Raw genomic sequence first — 22,510 nt, forward strand, 5'->3', positions numbered from 1 at the left:
CCACCATAACATGACGAGCCCCTTCCCCTCTCTCCCCCTCCCCCTCCTCGAAAGACATCGATGTGTAAAAGTCTGTTTATTAATTATGTAATACCTATTAACAGAGTCCACACAATCATGACTAGGCGACAGACGCACGCTTGTTAGAAAACGCTCGGTAGTGCCCTTGGCCTTGTACGGACTCCAACGAAGCGCGAGATCTCCGTCAGCCTCACATCAAAGAACACGCCTCTTTCACACGCACACACGCACACACCTGGCAAACGCACACGCGCCGAGACCCACGCACGGACGCACACTCGCACACGCGCGCCGCGGTGACGTCACCCAGAGCGGGTGGTAGTGTTTGTTATGACGTCACAGGACCACTGTCCGGTTACTCCACGTCATCCTCGGTGATGGAGGCGCTCTCCTTGGCGGCAGCGGACGCGGCCAGACGCTGTAGGAGACAAGAGAGTAAGCTTCATCTAAGAAAACAACCCGACCTGCTTTGGAACTTATGTAACTTTGATTTCACATGTTTATTTTTTGGTTCTACGCGTGATGAACCTATGATCTATGCATCTATGATGCATCTCTTGATGCATTTTTAGATTATCTTCAGCTTTTGTCACAATATTTCTTTATTGCATGATCATATTATAAATAGCAGTATACCAAACAAGAATGAACGAAAGCACATAAATGGCATGTAAAGTAACCGGTGATAGCTATGTAATCATATAGCTGTCATAACACTTGTCTTAGAAAGTCTGGTGAACATAACTTGCAATTGGATATGAGGAGCCAAACCTAAAGCCGCCTACTTTAGAGCAAATAAAGTTGAAGGTAAATTTATGTTTTGGAGAAGAAAATTGCATATAACAAAAGCTGATTATAAAAAGGCATTAGGCCTTTATAATTACAAAATTTCCGCACCTTCGAACAGCGCAAAAAAAATAGATGAGGGTAATATAAAAATACCAAAGAAAGATTATGAAAAATAGACAGGTGCAACCATATGTTGCATTTGATAACAGTCACAATGAAAGTACAGCAATCTTCCCCGTCCCGCCCTACACGTTATCCTCGGTTAATTGGTTAGAACTGCGGTAAGGCAGCCGAGACGCACCTGTCCAGCGAGCGGCAGTCGCTGCAGCAGCAGCTGGAACACCTGGGGCGGCACCGTCTGCTGGAGCACCTGCAGCAGCTGCTGCGGCTGGTGGCACACCGCCACCGCGTTACACAGGTGCTCCACGCCATCCTCCATGTTACCCTGCGCCAGCAGCTCCTCGCCAAGCTGCACCTCCTGCAGGAAGAACGTCTGCACCTCCTCCTGGGAGCGCAGATCGGGCAGCGCCGAGCCGCCGGCCGCCGCGCGCGCCCCCTGCTTCCGACCTGGTGGCACAGCGGCGCAAACAGCGGGTCAATGGCGAGCCACACAGCGTAGAAAACAGGATCTAGTCTTACTCTAATTTTGAGCGGTAGTGTTTCAGATCATCCACAGACAAAATTTTTGATGTATACAGCCTTTTCATGTAAATTTTGTCCGAAATTTTTGAATGGAGGGATTCACAAAGGCAGGGCCCCCGCTCAGAAGAGCTTGTTGCGTTGGCCCTGCCCTCCACCCTCCGATCGCGCAATTCCTGTCTATGACAGAATTTCGAGTCCAAAGTTTAACGTACGCACTTGGCCGGGTACCGCCGGTCCCCTCGCTGACTTCTCCAGACTACGGCCTGCCACCAACCGCAACCATACCCGCCAGGAGGCTCGTAAACATCAAGCGCCCGTCGCGCCTCGAACCCCGGACTGTTGTAGCCGGGAACGCGTGCTCTCACCATTCAGAGTCCAATGCTCTACCGACTGAGCTACGGGACCACCGCAAAACTCAAGCCAAAACGCTCAATAATGCAAGTGTCTGAGCATGGTGAACACGATGGTGGCAATATAGCAGTTTTGAGTCAAATTCCGGCAAACATATTACCCAAAGTCAGATACTCATTTGAAGTCTTTGAACTGAAGTCATAGGTAACATATTGGTCTGAAACCCTCATTGGATACCCAGTAGGTATATAGTCAACAGTTGCTGCATCCGGAACACTTAACAGTGCACACTTCTTCTTCTTCTTTTTTTTTTTGCTGCAGGCTCAGGCTCACTTTGGAGCAAAACGGTCATGTAGGTGGAAGTTTGCAGTGCACTTTCAATCACCCCCTTCCCCACCCCCACCCCTTCTAAAGACCATGGTGTATGTAGAAAACCTGTAGGTCCAGCAAGGGTTAAAGGCTAAAGTGTCCAATGAAAAACTCTCAATTACAAAATTTGTCATTGTCTACCAGCCCAATCTAAACTTATGTCAATTTTTACCCATTTAGGGTTGAGATTTTGGTCATAAAAGGCCAAGAGAGCCATTAGCTTTTTTTGGTAGATTGAGCCTTTTTTGATGAGCAGTTGTTAACTTCATCTGCTAGTCGTTTTGTTTGTTTGAATCCAATTGTTTGTTTGTTTATTGGGGCTTAAGGGCGCGCCGACTACAAGGTCATTTTGCGCCCATAACTATATACAAGTAAAGCAAGTGTGTCACAAGAAAACCGACGTAATAAAAGGCTTAAAAAAGCCTAAAAGCTGGTTAAAAAGAACAAAGAAGGGTAAAATACTCCAAGCGTATCGTAAAAGACAGCTGACTAGGCGTAAGGACTAGATTAGAATAGACGTATGGACTAGTTGGTTTGGTATCAGATCGAGTAGATTACTTGGAATTTGATTGAACGGATAAAGGAAAAGATGTTGCCAGATAAAACCCAGGGTGACTCGTCACCCAGCAAGTGGCGGACAGTGATATCCGGAGCGATGCGGCCCAGGTAGCGAGTCCGGTCCGGTTCCAAGCGTCGACAAGATAAAAGCACGTGGGCGACGGTGAGAGGCACGGCGCACCCGCCGCAAACGGGCTGCTCATCTCCGCGGAGAAGGTGGCCATGCGTCGCATACGTATGACCGATGCGGAGCCTGCATAAAATCACTTCGTTTGACCTGTTGTCTTGCGAGCAAGACCTCCAATGCTCCAGAGTCGGCTTCACCTCTCGGAGCTTCCTGCCTCCACGCAGGCGCCACTCTGCCTGCCACTCCGTTAGAATAAAAGATCGTACAGCAGGGTAAAAATCACGCGCCGGCAATGGCAACCGACGAGTGCAGGGTGCTGCAGCAGCACGCCTTGCAGCCGCGTCTGCCAGCTCATTGCCATGAACGCCAACGTGACTGGGAATCCAGCAGAACTGAACAGATTTACCCGATTGTTCTACTGACTGAAGCCGAGCTAAAATGTCTTGAACGATCGGGTCGGCTGGATTAAAACTCCGTAGGGCCAACAGGCTGCTTAGGGAGTCCGATAAAATCAAGTAAAAAGGTCCGTCCGATACCTCAATAAAACACAAAGCCTTCTCGATGGCAACAAGTTCCGATGAAAACACCGAGGCGAAAGATGGCAACGAAAATGAACGGGTATCGTCGCCAGCGACGAAAGAACAGCCCGCTCCCTCAGGTGTTTTAGAGCCGTCTGTGAATACAGGAATAAAACCATCGTAAGAGGCAAGGTGTTCCAAGGCTCGGACTCGTGCCTCTGCAGGCAGCAACTTGCCCTTTGCAACTGCAGAAAGCGAAAGATCCACCTGTGGACTGACACTTTTCCACGGTGGAGGGGGCGCAGCCCAGGTACGACGAACGTTACGCAATGCTATGTCAGCTATTGAAAACAGTTCTTTCATGCGCACTCCGAACGAGGGTCGTAACCTTCCGTTACATCGGGTGGCATGCCGTGAAAAAACGTATGGGTACGTCGGGTGCATAGGAAATTGGCGCAGTTTCAGCGCGTACCGCATACCCAACATCTGACGGCGGAGTGAAAGTGGCGGTTCATGCGCCTCAGCAAGAATGCTGCTCCTGGGCGAGGTGCGGAATGCTCCGGTGGCTACTCGGAGTGCTGCATGATGGACTGTATCCAGGACCCTCTTGCTAGATTCACTCGCTGAATCGTAGACAAAAGAAGCGTAATCTAGCTTCGATCGTACAATAGATCGATATAGAAGAAGAAGGGTCCTGCGGTCCGCACCATAAGATGTGCGGGCGACACATTTTAAAACGTTCAGGGATTTAAAACATCGTTCCCGAAGCGTTCTAAAATGTTCTTTATACGTTAAACGACTGTCAAAAAAGATCCCAAGAAACTTCGCCACCAGACGAGTAGGAATCACCTGTCCATAGAGCTGGATTCCCAAGGGAAGGTCGCCGCAGCGGCGGCGGCAAAAGTGCATAGCGACGGTCTTCGTTGTTGAAAAACGAAGACCGTTGTCACGACTCCATCTCTCCAACCGCGTCACTGCAAGCTGCAGCTGTCTGGCCATATGCCGAGGGCTTGAAGCGGCAAACCAAATGGCAAAATCATCCACGAAGAGCGATCTACCGATCGAAACCGGCAGATCATCAGCGATGTCATTAATCGCCACTGCAAAGAGAGCCACACTAAGCACTCCGCCCTGGGGAACTCCGTTCTCTTGAGTAAAACTGCTCGAAAGACTACTGCCAACTCGGACTTTGAACCGACGACCCGATAAAAAGTTCTTAATAAAGAGGCCCATCCGGCCACGTATGCCGTACTTGTGTACTTTGGAAAGTATTCTGTGTCGTAACACTGTATCATAGGCCGCCTCAATATCAAAGAACAGTGCTCCAAGGTGCTTCTTTTCAGTAAAACAGGTGCGTATCTCGGTGTCGAGGGCTAAAATGTGGTCAACAGGGCTGCGGTGCTTTCTAAAACCGCACTGGGCGTTTGTAAAAACACCGTGATGTTCCAAAAACCAGCTAAGACGCACATTGACCATCTTCTCCATCAGCTTTGAAAGCGATGATGTGAGAGAGATGGGCCGATAGTGGAGAGGGTCATGTCCCGACTTGCCAGCCTTCAAGATAGGAATGATAGTGGCTTCCCGCCAGGTCTCAGGGAAAGTGCCAGTCTCCCAAAGCGAATTGAAGGTTGCTAGCAGCGCCTCGAGGGCAACTGCGGGGAGATGACGGAGCATGTCGTTGTGGACAGCATCCGGACCTTCTGAGACGCTGCGCAACGAGCTGATGGCAGACGTGAGCTCAGCCATAGAGAAAGGCTCATTGTACATCAAATTTTCAGCTGTGCTGAAGTCCACGGCGGCTGGTGCAGGTCGTGAGGACGGCTCTCCTCGGCAGCGCTGATAGAGTGCACAGCCTATCGTCTCTGCGACGTCTAAAGGGTGGGATATGTCCGTGTTGTTCACTCTTAAAACCGGAAGCGGAACAGAGCTGAACCGGCCTTCAATGCGCTTCATGCGTGCCCATATCTGGGTCGTAGGAGTAAAACGGTTTAAGGAACTCACGTACGTGCGCCATGAAACAGCCTTTGCCTCTTTTAAAACGCGACGGGCAAAAGCCCGCGCTTTCTTAAAAGCGATGAGGTTCTCAGTAGTACTACTCCGGTCAAACTTTCTAAAAGCGCGCTTCCTGGCACGAATCGCATCTCCGCATTCCTTGGTCCACCACGGGACCGGAGGACGACGAGGCTGACTCGACGTCTTGGGTATGCACCCGTTTGCGGAGTCAATGAGTAAACATGTAAAATCATCTGTAGACATCACAGAGGCGTCGGCTCTGGATAAAACCGTGGCCTCTACGGCGGCCTGGAATTCGCCCCAGTCGGCCTTCCGAACATTCCACCTAGGTGGACGGTTGCCTGACACTGGGGACTCCTGGTGCTCCAGCCACACTGGGAAGTGGTCGCTCCCGAGTGGGTCGTCATGGACGGACCAGGTAAAAAGCTGAGCTAGCCGCGGACTGACTAAGCTCAGGTCCAGAGCCGATGTTTGACCGGAGGGTGTTGTAAAATGGGTGCGCTGTCCTGTATTTAAAATACACAGCGCCTCATCGCGGATAAAAGATTCTAAAAGTCGACCACGAGTGCCAGTCGTGTCGCATCCCCACGCCAGGCTATGGGCATTAAAATCGCCGACTACCAGGACCGGAGGTGGAAGCTCATCGACAAGTCGATGCAGCTCAACCACCGGGAGCGCTATACCTGGTGGTAGGTATAAGGAGCACACTGTCAGTTCCCGGTGGTTGAAATCAACTCTGGCGGCCACCGCCTGCAGGGGAGTCTGCAGCGGCACCTGGCGAGCAGGTACGCTGTGGTGAACTGCCAGAAGCACACCTCCATGGGCAATGGTAGGGGTGTCCAGGTCTCTTCTAAAAACAGAGTAGCCCTTGATGGCAAAGGTAACGTTTGGCGCTAGCTTGGTCTCCTGGAGACCTAAAACAAGGGGTGTGCGCCAACGGATAAGAGACTGTAGGTCCTGGTAGTTGGCCCGGAGGCCTCTACAGTTCCACTGTAGAATAAAAGGCGTGGTTAAAAAGGCGCAAAAAGGGCGCGTATAACATGAGGCAAAGGCGCACACAGATACCTGACTGACCACAAAAAAGGTAAAAAGCACCGAGAGAAATGCACCTGGTAAAAAAGCGCAATAGCGCGAAAAAGATAAAAGGATAAAAGAGGAAATGACTAGACTGAAAGACTAGACTAGGTCCTCTAACTCCGAGGAGGCGCTCCCCCCGTAACGGATACGGGGATGCCCCGAGCCCTCTCGGTGAAGCCTCCCTTCAGCAGAGGCAGATCGGGCGTGGCTCGAGCCCTGCTGGGGCTTTTTCGCCCGGGGGGCGTCACCCTCCGAGGGTGACCAGCTCGGGGGCGTCTGCCGCTTGGCGAGGCGCCCTGGAGCCGCGGAGGTCTGTTGCCGCCCCGACGGGGATGTCGAGGCGGCGGCCTGTGTCCTCGACACAGGCGTCTCTGGCAGCGGCGGTGGTGGCCGCCGCTGCGGAGGTGGAGGAGGCGGCGGGGGACCCATGATGGGCCGAGTCCCCGCCTCGGGTGTCTCCGGGGTGTCAGCGGCAACAGCCGCTTTGGCACTCCCGGAGGCGGAGTCGGCAGACGAGGCTTCCTTAGCCTCGAGGGCCTTCTGGACGAGGCGAGCCCTCCTCGCCTCGCGTGCCTTCCTCTCCTCCTCCCCCCGCCGCAGCGCCTCCTGCACCGCCGTGGGCGGTCGGGGGCGGGGCGGGGTGGGCGGCGCCTTACCCTGCGCCGGGGTGCGCCGACCACCCCGTCGGCGCTGGACGACGGCCCAGCCGTCTCCATCACCGTTCGCGGCTGGAGCGGGACTGGGTGGACCCCACACTGACTCTAGAGCAGCCTGCTCTGTGTTGCTCGGCGGCGCACGAGGCGCCGTGGTGTCCGCTGAGTCACCAGTGGCTACGACGGTGAGGCCGAATCGTTTGAGAAGCTGCACGAGCTGTGCTACGCTCATCTGGGAGGCATCGGTAGAGTTTGTGACTCTCACCTTCTGGGCATACGAGGTCTTCGGGTGACTCTGGTTGTACACCTCCCGAGCCTCTTTGAAAGGCAGATTTCTGGTAGCCTTGATGGTCATGATCTCTTTCTCCTTGACGTATGCAGGGCAAGACCTATCATACGCGGAGTGCGGCGTCTGCCCCTCTCCGCAGTTGACGCATCGGGGGGTCTCCGAGTCACAGGTTTCGTCAGTGTGGTCCTGCGAAGCACACTTGGAGCACGTGGGTCTTCCTCGGCAGTTGTCCTTTGTGTGGCCGAAACGTTGGCAGCGGAAGCAGCGCATGGGCGCTGGGACGAAAGGCCGCACGCGAACCTTCACGTAGCCCACACGAATCTCACTCGGCAAGTCAGTCGAGTCAAACGTCAGAATGATGTTGTTGGTCGAGACCGTGCCTCTCTTAGTCATGATGCGGCGAGCCGCTGTCACGCCGAAATCGGCGAGCCCGTCCGCAATGTCCTCGTCGCTCACTCCCCTCAGATCGAAACAGTTAATGACCCCTCGTGAGGAGTTCTTAGATCGGTGAGGTTCCACTGTAAGCGGGATGGAGACGAGCCTCCGGCCGGATGCCCGTCCCTCGGAGAACACGAAGCGAGTAGCGTCCAACGCTTTCGCCGCCTCCTCGCTTTTCCTGAACTCGACCTCCAGCGCGCCATCACGCATCCGGTCACAACGAACGATTGAACCAAACCGGTCGCAGCCATCCTTCCGCTGGAAGGGCGACAGAGAGCTCAGCTCCCTGTCTGCGCTCCGGAAGATAAGGATCTTAGGAGATCGTGGACCTTTGTCGAGCACCGTTCGCCTGTCGGCCGAGGCCAACGGGCGAGGATCGGCCGAGGCCGAGGGATTGGACTGGGGGGAAGGGGGATCGGTCAAGTTATCCATGTGAAAGAGTTGGTCTCCGCCAGCTCGGCCGCCGACGCTCCGCAACGGCGCCGCTACAAGGCCTAGGACGGCCGAGCTGACTGTACGGGACTTGGCGGCACCTTCCGCGGGGGAGAGAGAGACTCACCACCCCCCACGGTCGGATACCGCCTCCTCCCTTGACGCCTAGCCGAGTCACCGCCAGCGGCAGCGACAGATCAGTCCCACCGACGGAGGACGAGCACAAGTGCCCGAACCCCGCCGGCGACACCTCTCCGACACCACCCCCGGCGGCGTCACGACTGGGAATGGCTCCTCAAGTGCGGCGCCCCACTGAGTGTCCCGCCCTTACAGAACTCAGGGCCAAAGAGGCGTGTTGCCCAGTCACCGCGACTGGCTCCGCACGGTGGGGGGCTCAACCTTCAGGATCCCGTTGTCCTGGGGTACGGGTCGGCTCGCCTAGCCTAGTAAAACCGGCTGGTACCCGAGGGGACGCCACTCCCCTTACACTAGCCCAACTCGGCTGTGTTCCTGCGGGTGCAAAAAACAACGAAAAAGGGGGAAAGAAATCAGAAAGCTGTGATCGAACGAAACGCGGACATCCGGTGAGAAGCAAAGCAAAAGCAAACAAAAGGTGCTCAAGAGAAACAAAACCACGGAAACCAAGAAAAGTCGGACCGTACCATCTGTCCATCCAGCAATCAAAGCAAGTCGCAAGCAAGCATGGGTCAAGCTGGGGCCGAGGGGGCGCTACTCCCCTTGCTGGCCGAGGCCAGGGCCGCCGCGGGGCAAGGGCCCAAGGAACCCAGTCCAACAGCAACCCAGGCCGCTGCCAACCCCCTGCGGGGCCAAACCTGCAGACAATCCATCCAGTAAGCAAGGCAAGTCCAGGTCAAACGCGCGTCAAGCTGGGGCCGAGGGGGCGCTACTCCCCTTACTGGCCGAAGTCACATATCTCTGGTTTCCCTTCAAAACGTGTTTGAATCCAATGCAACATCTGAAAAGTTGTCTGAGCATGTGTATTAGATTTGGATCAATAAAAGCCAAATTTGAGCACCAGAGCACCTGGCTGGAGCATAACTATAACATTCATGGTATAGTTTAGCATAAAACCATTCAAACTGTAAATTAAATGTAACTAGATGGCCATGTTTGCGCGATAACTGTATGGTATTTAATTGATTTTACGGGTTCTGTAGTGTATACCAAGTTTGAGAGAAATTGGCCCAGCCGTTCTTGAGATAGGAAACTGCTCCTGTCCAGGTGTGCACGTGCATTAGCATTTAGCACCCTACATATGGTAATGTGTCGTTCGATATGTGCCCGTTGATAGTCCCAAAATTCAGCACAATCGGCCCGGTAGCGGCTGAGTTATTGCAAGAATAAATTTATTTTATTTACTGGCGAATTCCCCTGGCGAGAGGTGCCTTCCGCTACCGTTTGTTGTCAAAGGTTCAATGGCCTGCCTGGGCCTGCCTGCCGAAGCCACCGATCCGATTTCGTCGGAAAATACGCGTAACGTTATCAAAACACGGTCGCAATCTTGAGTCATTTTCACAAAAGTTTATTGACTTTTCGATAATACTTTGGGTGGATATTGGTCAGAAAAGAATGCTCTTTCCGAATATGTAGGTTTCATAACGATTGATCATCGTTTTCAATACGTTTTGGTGTTGTAAAGGACATCGCGCTCCGTGCAAATCACATTTTCAAATTAATCTATTTTTCATTATTAAGGAAATGGTACGGATCATCAGTTTTTATTTGCTTTCCTATCATTACGCGTATATTTGTCTGCAAAATGGCACCACACCGATTTCATTCCGTCAAGCCGTTTTCCAGCGGCATCGATTTTCCCTCACAATGCACGAAATCGGTCATTTTTTCACAACCGGCGGTCCTGTCTTGCACGTGGCGCGTGCTATACTATGAAACCATGTCAATACGCTAGGCCCATCTCTCCTCTATCGAGTGGTGTAAACCGCTTCTCGCTGCGACCCTCCGTTGCCGATTTATACAGCCGGGAAGCGGGCGCCGCAGGCCGGTTTTCGTCCGATGTTCGTTTTGACCGTTTGCCATGTTAACCCTATGGCGCACGCGAGCGCGTGCTGACGGCGCACCCCTGGCCCGATCACCCCCAAATTTTAATACAGAGGTGACATCAATCCACCGATTCGGCATGCCAAATTTCACGCCGATACGCGGCGCCGTTCCGGCGCATTAAGACACATAAGGCATGACAGTCGCACGGACAACTTATAAATCATAATATAGACTAGAATACAGGTTTACGCGATAACTGTACGTTTGGATAGATATTGTTGATGGGGCCATTAGTTTGGTTTGTATGTTTATATAAGTAGGGTTGAGTTTGATAGTCGCTTTATATAATTGTATAGTAAGTAGGTAGGGCTTTTCGAGGAGCACTACGGATCCAAAAGTTTGGACATTGAATTATTTAAAAAAATACGCCCGCCCGCCGCCAACCGCAGACGCCGCACAAATAAAAAACGACCGCCTCCAACCGCAAAAAAAAAACACCGCAAACGCCGCAAAAAAATAAAAACCGCCCGCATCGCGCGCCCGCCCGCCAACCGCAGACGCCGCAAAAATCAAAACCGCCCGCATCGCACGCACGCCCGCCGCCAACCGCAAACGCCTCGAAAGAAACGGCCGCTCGCCGCCAAACGCTAAAACCGCAAAATGCGCCAAAGGCACGCCCGAAATGCCTACGCAAACGTCGCAAAAAAAAATAAACAGTCGCCCGCCCAACGCAAAAAAAAAGCAAAAACGCCTAAAAACGTCCGCATCGCACGCACGCTAACCGCCAACCGAAAACGCTTAAAAATCGCCCGCCCGCCACCAAACGCAAACACCGTAAAAAAGCGCCCGCTCGCCCCAAACGCAAACACCGTAAAAAGGAAACAAAAAAAATCGCCCGCCCGCCGCAAACTGCAAAAAAAAACGCAAAAACACCGCAAACAAATCAAAACCGCTCGCATCGCCCACCCGCCCGCCGCCAAACACAAACACCGCCGCAAAAAAACCGCCCGCATCGCACGCCTGCCCGCCGCCAACCGCAAAACACCGCAAAAAATGGCCGCCCGCCGACAAACGCAAACACCGCAAAAACGAAAACATCGCCGCAAAAAAACGCCCGCATCGCACGCCTGCCCGCCGCCAACCGCAAAAGGCCGCAAACGCCTTTAACAAAGGAAACTGCCCGCATCGCACGCCCATCCGCCGCCAATCGGAAAAGCCGCAAAAGACCCTACCCTACCCTACCAATATACATACCCTACCCATACCCTAGACGTACCCATACCCTACCCTACGTTTACCTTATACCCTACCATACCCAACTTAACCCTATCATACCCAACTTTACCCTACCCTACCTAAATGACAAACCTACCTCTACCCTATATCTTACCATACCCATACTTAACCCTACCCATACCCAAAACTACATCTATCTTATACACTACCCTACCCATAAAATAACCTACCCTACCCTACCCATACGTACCCTATCCTACCCCACCCTACCCATACGTACCCTACCCTACCCTACCCTACCCTACCCTACCCTATCAAAAGCCTACCCTACCTATACCCGGCATACTCATGCCCTACGCATACTTGACCGAGGAGGTTTACCAAATTTGAGCGCTATCGTCCTACCTGTTCTTGAGATATGTATAAATGGGCCCCTGCACGTGCGCACGCGCTTAATAAACTCCAGATGAGTTATGTGAGCCACCTATCTAAATTGTCCCCAAAAGTGTACAAAATTTGAGTGAAATCGACCCAGGGATTCATCAGATGTAGAAGCGGACCCCCTCACGTGCGCACGTGCATGAGTCCACCCTACCTGTGACACATGACCCTACATCGCTTGGTGAGTGCCCTGCCTGTCGACAGTCCAAGTTTCAGCGCAATGGGCCCAGAAACGGCTGAGTTATATGCAACTAAAATTTTCAAGGGCTTGCAATATCCGTAAGCGGGCGGTGCCTTGCAGCCTATGCCGTGCTGAATGGCAAAAGTGTAATGACATGCCGACTATAAGCCATCGATCGGATTTCATCGGAAAATATGTCTAACGTTAACAAAACACGATGGTATGCCTGACTCATTTTCACAGAAGTTTATTGACTTTTTGATAATATTTTGGGTGGATATTGATCAGAAAAGAAAGCGCTATCCGAATATGTGCGTTTCATGGCCAATTTTCAACATTTTCGATACGTTATCGTGTTGTAAAGGACAGCGCACTCGTCGCCCATCAAACTTTCAAATAAATCTTTCATTATTAAGGAAGTGATAGTAACAATCACTTTTTCTTTTCATTCATTGCATCACACGTACAATTACCTAAAAAATGGTACCACACCGATTTCATTCGGTCAAACAGTTTTCAAACGGCACCGATTTTTCCTCCACGAGGCACGAAATCGGTCATTTTTTCACAACAATTGGTCCTGATGTGCACGTGACGCGACCAACGTTATAAAACCATATCAATACGCTAGCTTTAGCTCTCCTCTATCGATCGGTGGCAACCGCGTGTCGCTGTGACAACTGGTCGTCAAGATATAGGCCCGGAAAGGGACACGCGTCGGACCGATTTCGGCCAATATCGCCATTTTTCGCGCCCCGTGCTAAACCAATGGCGAGCGTGCCTCGTGCTCCCGACCCTGTCAGAGACGCACCCCTGGTCGGGTCGCACCCAGATTTTGATACGATCGTTCGATTTGACCACGCTTCGTGCCTGCCAAATTTCACGCTCCTACATGGCGCCGTTCCGGCGCAAGACACCCAGATGTGGATGACACTTTTCGTTTGTGACACACGGACCGACAACTTCTCTTTTATAATATATCCGACTAGAATACAGGTTTACGCGATAACTGTATAGGTTCGAGATATATTAAGGGGATTATCAGTTTGGTTGTCAAAACTTCTAGGTTTAATAAGTAGAGTTTGGTAGTTTCTTCATTAAACTGTATAGTAGGTGTGTATGGCTTTTCGAGGAGCAATGGAGATCCTAATGTTGGGACTTTGAATTGTGAAACGCCGCCCGTCCGCCGCAAAACGCAAACACCGCAAAATGCGCCAAAGGCACGCCCGAAATGCCGACGCAAACGTCGCAAAAAATAAAGAATCGCCCGCCCGACGCAAAAAAAAAAAACGCAAAAACGCCGCAAAAATAAAACCGTTCGCATCGAACGCACGCTAACCGCCAACCGAAAACGCCTAAAAATCGCCCGCCCGCCACCAAACGCAAACACCGCAAAAAAGCGTCCGCTCGCTTCAAACGCAAACACCGAAAAAAGGAACCAAAAAAGCGCCCGCCCGCCCCAAACGCAAAACGCACGCCCGAAGCGCCAACGCAAACGTCGCAATAAATAAAAACAAATAAAAAATCGCCCGCCCGCCGTCAACCGCAAAAAAAACGCAAAAACGCCGAAAACAAATCAAAACCGCCCGCATCGCCCGCCCGACCGCCACCAAACAAACACCGCCGCAAAAAACCGCCCGCATCGCACGCCTGCCCGCCGCCAACCGCAAAACGCCGCAAAAAACGACCGCGTGCCGATAAACGCAAACACCGCAAAAGCGCAAACGCCGCCGCAAAAAACCGCCCGCCCGAATCGCACGCCTCCCCGCCGCCAACCGCAAAACGCCGCAAACGCCGCAACAAAGGAAACCGCCCACATCGTACGCCTAACCGCCGCCAATAGGAAAAGCCGCAAAAGGCCCTACCCTACCCTACCAATATACATACCCTACCCATACCCTAGTCCTACCCATACCCTACCCATACCCTACCCTACGATTACCTTATACCCTACCATACCGAACTTTACCCTATCATACCCAACTTTACCCTACCCTACCCAAACGGCAAACCTACCTCTACCCTATCATACCCATACCCAAAACTACCTCTATCCTATACAATACCCTACCCATACAATACCCTACCCTACCCTACCCTACCCTACCCTACCCATACCCTACCCTTCCCATACCGTACCCTACCTATACCCGGCATACTCATGCCCTACTCATACTTGACCAAAGAGTTTCACAACATTTGAGTGCTGTCGTCCTACCGGTTCTTGAGATATATAAATGGCCCCTGCACGTGCGCACGCGCTTACTGAGACTCCAGATGACTTATGTTATGTAAGCCACCTGTCTAAATTGTCCCTAACAGTGTACAAAATTTGATTGAAATCGACCCAGGGATTCATCAGATGTAGAAGCAGACCCCCTCACGTGCGCACGTGCATGAGTCCACCCCACCTGTGACACATGACCCTACATCGCTTGGTGAGTGCCCTGCCTGCCGAAAGTCCAAGTTTCAGCGCAATCGGCCCAGAAACGACTGAGTTATATGTAAGTACAATTTTCAAGGGTTTGCAATATCCCTAAGCGGGCGGTGCCTTGTAGCCTATGCCGTGCTGACTGGCAAAAGTGTAATGACATGCCGACTATAAGCCATCGATCGGATTTCATCGGAAAATATGTCTAACGTTAACAAAACACGATGGTATGCCTGACTCATTTTCACAGAAGTTTATTGACTTTTTGATAATATTTTGGGTGGATATTGATCAGAAAAGAAAGCGCTATCCAAATATGTGCGTTTCATGGCCAATTTTCAACATTTTCGATACGTTATCGTGTTGTAAAGGACAGCGCACTCGGTGCGCATCAAACTTTCAAATAAATTTTTCATTATTAAGGAAGTGGTAGTAAAAATCACTTTTTCTTTTCATTCATTGCATCACACGTACAATTACCTAAAAAATGGTACCACACCGATTTCATTCGGTCAAACCGTTTTCAAACGGCACCGATTTTGCCTCCACGAGGCACGAAATCGGTCATTTTTTCACAACAATTGGTCCTGATGTGCACGTGACGCGCCCTTCGTTATAAAACCATATCAATACGCTAGCTTTAGCTCTCCTCTATCGATCGGTGGCAACCGCGTGTCACTGTGACAACTGGTCGTCAAGATATAGGCCCGGAAAGGGACACGCGTCGGACCGATTTCGGCCAATATCGCCATTTTTCGCGCCCCGTGTTAAACCAATGGCGAGCGTGCCTCGTGCTCGCGACGCCGCCAGAGACGCACCCCTGGTCGGATCGCACCCAGATTTTAATACGATCGTTCGATTTGACCACGCTTGGTGCCTGCCAAATTTCACGCTCCTACATGGCGCCGTTCCGGCGCAAGACACCCAGATGTGGATGACACTTTTCGTTTGTGACACACAGACGTACAGACCGACAACTTCTCTTTTATAATATATCCGATAGATACTGAACTAAGAGATAAGGGTGATGCAACTGCAAGGGAGGGGGATGTTTCTCACAAGAATAAAAGGGTTGCCAAAGATGATAATCTACCTGAATGGGAAGTGCAGTCACCAACTCTCATAGTTCAAGACTGCACTGCCATAGAAACAATTATCCATGACAACATCATTAGTTACCATATATAGATTACACATTCAGTACCTACCATAAAATCCAAAAGACTTAGCTAAGAAAACAATATCAATGGTGAAATCCCCTTTGGCACCCTAAGCTCAAAATTGAAAAAGTACCTAACACCCCATATTGTCACAAACCATATGTCATCCTAGGAAATTGTTCATATGATCATTTAATGCTAGAAAAAGCAGGTACACTACAAGCAGAAATATTAAACCTAATCCAACCTGACCTAACCTTGACTTACCTAACCTTATCTGACTCCACAAGTAGTTGGGTGTTAGTTATATATGTTTTATGTAAAAAGTATCTAAAGCATTAAAGTGTGGTCTCACTTTTCAACCTTAGAAGGATGTGTTCTTCCTATTCACGTTTTTTGTGAATATATTTAGTTCTTAAAGGGTGCAAAGGGAGGAAATCACCATATGAATATTTGCTTCATCCATTGCCAACATCTCCATTCCCTGCCTTTTTGTGTCAGACCAAACCATTACGCTACATAATCCTTAAGGTAAATTATCCTTCCAACACATTTCCCAAGTGCAACATTGTTACAATGGTCCCTACATATTTTTTTATCACGCAGGCATTTTCAAAATGGAGGATTCTGAAAAATGGTCATGCTGTAACCTGTATTGGTCATAAATAAAGTAATGGTAGACTTTTGCTTTATGTTTTATAGTGGTGATGGAATGATGGTGCTTTACATAGCAATGCAAGAATTACCATGCAGCTAAAGACATCTTTCTTGACAACACCAATGCTATAGTCTGTTTATTTAACAATGGAGATCCACTCAAAGTGCTTAGGTGAAAAGCATAAGCACATGGTCAACATCCATACATTAACATTGGGCAGCTTAAAATATCAAGCTTACTATTGATTTTGCCTTTTGACCTTCTGTTCAATCCTAATGCTCGTCTCATGAGGTACCTACCGTAAACTGGGGTGACTTTGTATCACTTTTGACCAGTTTGGTACAATATCTTGAGATTTCACTCTGGAAACTGTTTCATCATACCAATTGGACAATTCTCTATCTAACTGAGTACAATAAATGCCTTGAAATTTATCATAAATATTTTATTTTTTTACCAAAAAATTGATCATTCTCACCCAGACGTCGGGGTGACTATGATCACTACATTAAAATCACCTTATGTGTGCCATAGGAGCCCTCAGAAGGGGCTTGTGTGATAAAATTACATGTTTTGAATAAAATCATAGGCTTTGCTTGACAAAAACTCACACATTTTACAGTAAAACTATGAATCATTGAGGTATTAAAATAAAGTTGCATGCTCTGGGTCTAAACTGACATTACAGAGCTACCTATAAGCAGCAAAATTAGCTACTTTAACCTCTGACTTCAAGATTAAGTAACAGTCACAGATGTCCTAAGCCACAGGCTACCTGTTCTACATCACACTTTGTCTGCTGGTGGCTGTGGGACCACTTGCCACACTGTTCATGCCCCTCCCAGCTGATTGTCTTTTTCACTTCCCATTGACGCTCCAATTACCACTGAGATAGAGCAGCTCAATGCTCATCCTCCATCATCAGTACCTATCTAAGCCTTTCCTTTCTCTTTCTTTATCTGGGTCTTTCTCATCTTTACCCTTATTTTTGCTGGAGATGCTAGCGAATTTATACTTCATGCCAATGACAACAAAAAAAAAACAAGCTGTGACATGAACATGATTATTCTAAATGGGACCCAAAGTGTCTGATATAATGCTTCATTGCTTTATTTAACTATTGGCATAGAAAATACAGTTCACAGCAGCTAATTGCTCATTTGAGGCCCAAAATTGGTCTACAGGGTGTTTCACTAAAAGTGTCAAAAAGTAAAAGGCCCTTATGCACATAATAACAATGTTTTCTATGGACATTTGCACATCATTCCATCCGCGATTGTTGAACATTTGAATATATAAAAATGATATCACCGTCACTCAAACCTATTCCACATATCCGCCGCTTCTTTTGATGCACCGTTTCGGCACGTGTCCGGAGGTGCCTCACAGCCCGTTTTCATCTTCAGCGTCCAGACTGTCGGCAAATCCTTGCATTGTGCTCTTCAGCTCCAAAAGTGATGCGACTTAAGTCTTCCTCAGCTCTGCGAGAGCTACTGACCAAAACCAGAAGGCTAGCGGTGACAGATCGGGGCCTCGCGCTGGCCAGGGGCGGGCGGTGAGGCAGCTGATTATTCGGCCCGGGAACGGAACTTCTGGTCCAGCCAGTTCTTGGTGGCTACAGCCGTTACAGTGGGGGCATTCCACGATAGATCGACCAAAATTTTATCAGATTTACACCCGACCATTTTTGATTTTGATGAAATCTTGTCTACAGGGTTCTCTTATGCCCTGAAGTCAATGGTGACAACGCCAGACCCCTACGGTCAGCGGTTTAGGAGATATAGCCCCGGGCATTTTGACGAGGTCACTCTGCAGAGTGATTTTTGAAGTGCTATATCTCCTAAAGGAATGAAGGAAATGCATTAAACCTTTGCATCGTTGTGATCGTGGTGAAATGGGCAATTAATTGGCCATCTCGGATTTTCAAAAAAATGATTTTGATTTTTAGCTGTGACGTCATCAATTTTTAAACTTTCTGGCTACCCCCCTAGTACATTAAAATTTGCCATTATTTTTGCTCAGAAATAAAGTTCCGTCAATTTCCTTTCGACTGGGAAAAAACAAAAATGGTACTCTTTCTACAAATATTTTATTTTATTTTTTGAAAATCGCACTACAAACTCTGATTTACAGAATCGGGTTATTAAGCAATATAAGACACATCTGCGAGGACCAGTTACTTCCAAAAAGAGGTTATCTGGGTTTCGGCATATAATATTCTTCTCTTTAACTTCACTTTTGATAAAAAAAGAACTTTAATATTACTTGCACAGGAGTCAATATAATGGCAAAATTATACATACTTTTGAGCTGCCACAGCTGCCTTGTTTATCAACGTAGCTCAAATGACCAACCGACAGTCGATTTGCAAAGCATATTTACGAACCGACTAATTATAAACGAACAAAATAATTGGTAGCTTCAGGAAGGCAAAAGGTGGTGTAATGTGACTAGGTATTTCATCAGCGAATCATCATTTTCAACGCTGGATGCAATAAAAGCCATAAACAACGGAGTGCATTTCTATTGCAGTTGCAATAACAGACGGCAAAGCACCAAGACAGGAACGAGATCACGGCCACACAAACACACTTTTTACTTATTTGAGCTACGTTGATAAACAAGGCAGCTGTGGCAGCTCAAAAGTATGTATAATTTTGCCATTATATTGACTCCTGTGCAAGTAATATTAAAGTTCTTTTTTTTTTTGTTATCAAAAGTGAAGTTAAAGAGAAGAATATTATATGCCGAAACCCAGATAACCTCTTTTTGGAAGTAACTGGTCCTCGCAGATGTGTCTTATATTGCTTAATAACCCGATTCTGTAAATCAGAGTTTGTAGTGCGATTTTCAAAAAATAAAATAAAATATTTGTAGAAAGATTACCATTTTTGTTTTTTCCCAGTCGAAAGGAAATTGACGGAACTTTATTTCTGAGCAAAAATAATGGCAAATTTTAATGTACTAGGGGGGTAGCCAGAAAGTTTAAAAATTGATGACGTCACAGCTAAAAATCAAAATCATTTTTTTGAAAATCCGAGATGGCCAATTAATTGCCCATTTCACCACGATCACAACGATGCAAAGGTTTAATGCATTTCCTTCATTACTTTAGGAGATATAGCACCTCAAAAATCACTCTGCAGAGTGACCTCGTCAAAATGCCCGGGGCTATATCTCCTAAACCGCTGACCGTAGGGGCCTGGCGTTGTCGCCATTGACTTCAGGGCATAAGAGAACCCTATAGACAAGATTTCATCAAAATCAAAAATGGTCGGGTGTTAGGCCTTGGTCGATCTATCGTGGAATGCCCCAGTGGTTGTTTCTGATAAATTGGGGGCTTGGCTATTTCTGATGTTGAAATAAGCTTCTTGTTATCTTAAGAGGCCCTAAAAAAGACCCTGACCTTTTCAAAGATTTCCGCCGAGAGGTGGGGGCGACCCGCCTTTTTTGGACTGGAACCGGCATCAAAGGAACCCTTTTAAACCTCTCAAGAAGCCCTTTGAAACTTTTATAATCTGGGTCGTAGCGAGGTGAGAGAGTGAAACGTTTCCTGAAAAGTCGGCGTACGGTTTCAATGTTTCTGACAGCACCAAATGTAAGTGTAATCCACCGCTCCCGTTGCGGTGTAAATAACCTGTTCTTGTTCTGCATAAGGAAAAAAACGACTAGTAACTTTGGCCTCCTGCCCTTGCTCCGTATGAGTGTAAAATATATCTTAAGTGGCCAAAGCATAAATGTCCAAAAATTTGCAACAAAGCCACGTGGCAACCACGTGCTTTGCGTATTTTATGTATCTTTAATAAGCATTTTCTTTTTGACATTTTTAGTGAAACACCCTGTATGATCAAAGTCACCCCGGGTATCATTGTCACCCCGGTTTACGGTATTCATTTTAAACTGTTACATAAACAGGCCATATATAGCTACAGAAAACTTAGTGTAGGTACCCACTAAAGTCATAAAGCAGGTGTCACACTTACCTATAATCTACAACGTACAACCTAAAATCTACCACCTAAAGCCTAAAACCTACAGCCTAAAACTGGACGACCGCAAAAACAGGGCACCTAGCGATTTGATCAAGGCTCTTGAAATTCACTCACACAAACCACATGGCAATTACTGTGTAGAAGGCACTAAGAGGGGGAGAACTTCTCAACAGTCATGTGACCTAATATGCCCTCCGGCGCCGTTTTCACCAGCGTCCCTAAAACCTACCCTACAGCAGGCATCGGTAAAATCCTTTTCGAAAGGATTGCATTCCCAATCCACATTCCTAGTGCCGCAGTGGATTGCATTCCTGCCCGCAATCCCCTTTTTTCACTTGGATTGTGATCAAATCCGCAATCCTTTTTTGCAATCCTGTTGTATTATTATGTGCACTAGTAGATCTGGGGGAGGGAGGGGGGCATAGGGCCGTGCTTCCATGCCCAAATCACCCATTTCTAGTACCTAGTCTTGCGAGTAATTCCTATCTAAGGCACAGGTATTTTATGGGAAAAATTTTTTGCCTCAAACACCCCCACATTTAAACCTCTACCCAACCAGTGTTTTATATTTTAAAAACTCGCCCTCAAATACGTAATTTTTCCATTCCTATGTAGTTCATCAGCGTATATTATTTTGAGCGTTTAAATTAAAAGCGTTTAAATTATTTCAAGTTTCAATGTAAAGCCCTTGATAGCAAAGTGCATTAAGCCGATGAAGCCGATCTCATAATTTTCAATCGCAACAAACCATTTCAAAGCACTAATCAAGCACAATCCGGATTGGATTGCAAAAATTGGAAGTATGATGCAATCCAATCTGCAATCAAATCCTGTTTTTTGGAATGGATTTCAAATCCAGGTGCAATCCACCAAAAAGGAATGCAATCAGGATTTTGCAATCCTGCAATCACAATCCTACCGATGCCTGCCCTACAGCACCTCTCCTTGGTTGCAAAAAACAAGTGTGCCACATGCTTTACTTCTACACAACTATTTTTATTCAAAAATTATCCAGAAAAAGAGGTGCATGGCGAATGAAAAAGTAAATATCATGGTGACAAAGCAAAAACATTCAATGATGTAACGTGCGGCAAAAGGGAGCGAAAGTGGCGCACTTTACTCACGCTTTTCGCGGAGCTTTTTCTTGAAGTCGGGCGCACTTCTCCTCTTCTTATCGAAGTAAATGCAGTACCCCATGAAAAGGGTGCCACAAACTGCGGCAATCCCAACTGTTGTTCGAGATAACATCGTCATTTGAAGGATGCGCGGGGCGACGACCAGCACTCGTCACACGCGGCTTTGAGAAAGGAAGATTCGGGGCACGCAAGGATGACAGTAAATTTGTATTTCAAAAGCAAAAAATAGAAAGTTGATGACGTCATAGAAACAGTCATAGTTCATGGGTCATAGCTTGGGTCATAGATAAAAGTCATGGGTTCACAAAAGTAGCATAGGGTAAATTGTTTATAGAAGTCATGGGTAGCACAAAAATCCATGCTTTAAAAGCGTCGGGTAAATTGTGGTTGGAGCCTGGAGGTAAAATGAATAGTACTAAACACACGCCGGGCCGGTACTTGGCGCCAACCACACCGGGATATGGGGCTGGGTAGGTTGAACACCAGCCGTATGCACCAGTGCCCGACCTCCCCAAGACTAGGCCGTAGGCGTCCAAGTGACACTTGAAGCCGAAGGTAGTGACTAATGACACTATGCGGTATTTTACACAAATCGGCTAGTGGCTCAGCGCGAATCGAAACCGCCTAGTGACACTTGAAATCAAGTGTCACTAGGGCCTTACTTATTAGCTTCCTCTGCTGTGCGCCATCTCGAACCGGCCCCTGGGCCACGCGTAGGTACCGTACCTACCTAGCGACACGGGGTAAGTGGCATTCGAATGAGCGTCAAAAATCATGAAGCAAGTAATCCAGTCTTTCTGAATAATCCTTTCAGATTTGACCTAAGGTCAACGGCTTAGCCTGCAGGGGGGCAAAAAAGCTAACAAGAATAGTTTTTCCGCAATAATTTTCACATAAAACTTGCACGAGCTTACTTTAAGGAGCATCGCGTTCCAGTCGTCAAGACGCATCGAATGAACTATGACCTCAAAAGGTC

The 22,510-nt window shown here is 48.4% G+C and overlaps 1 protein-coding gene across 1 annotated transcript; it reads right to left on the reverse strand.

The window, feature by feature from the left end:
* Nucleotides 1–61: 61 nt before the first annotated feature.
* LOC122375587 (mitochondrial import receptor subunit TOM20 homolog) lies at nucleotides 62–21,905 on the reverse strand. Its single transcript, XM_043355083.1, has 3 exons — nucleotides 21,523–21,905; nucleotides 1,112–1,377; nucleotides 62–439 (listed from the first exon to the last, which is right to left on the reverse strand). Exons 1-3 carry the CDS (start codon nucleotides 21,650–21,652, stop codon nucleotides 377–379), a joined length of 459 nt encoding a protein of 152 aa, XP_043211018.1. The 5' UTR covers nucleotides 21,653–21,905; the 3' UTR covers nucleotides 62–376.
* Nucleotides 21,906–22,510: the final 605 nt, after the last annotated feature.

This window comes from Amphibalanus amphitrite, unplaced genomic scaffold, assembly GCF_019059575.1.
Source record: "Amphibalanus amphitrite isolate SeventyFive unplaced genomic scaffold, NRLGWU_Aamphi_draft 001878F_arrow, whole genome shotgun sequence".
NCBI classification, from domain to species: domain Eukaryota; kingdom Metazoa; phylum Arthropoda; class Thecostraca; order Balanomorpha; family Balanidae; genus Amphibalanus; species Amphibalanus amphitrite.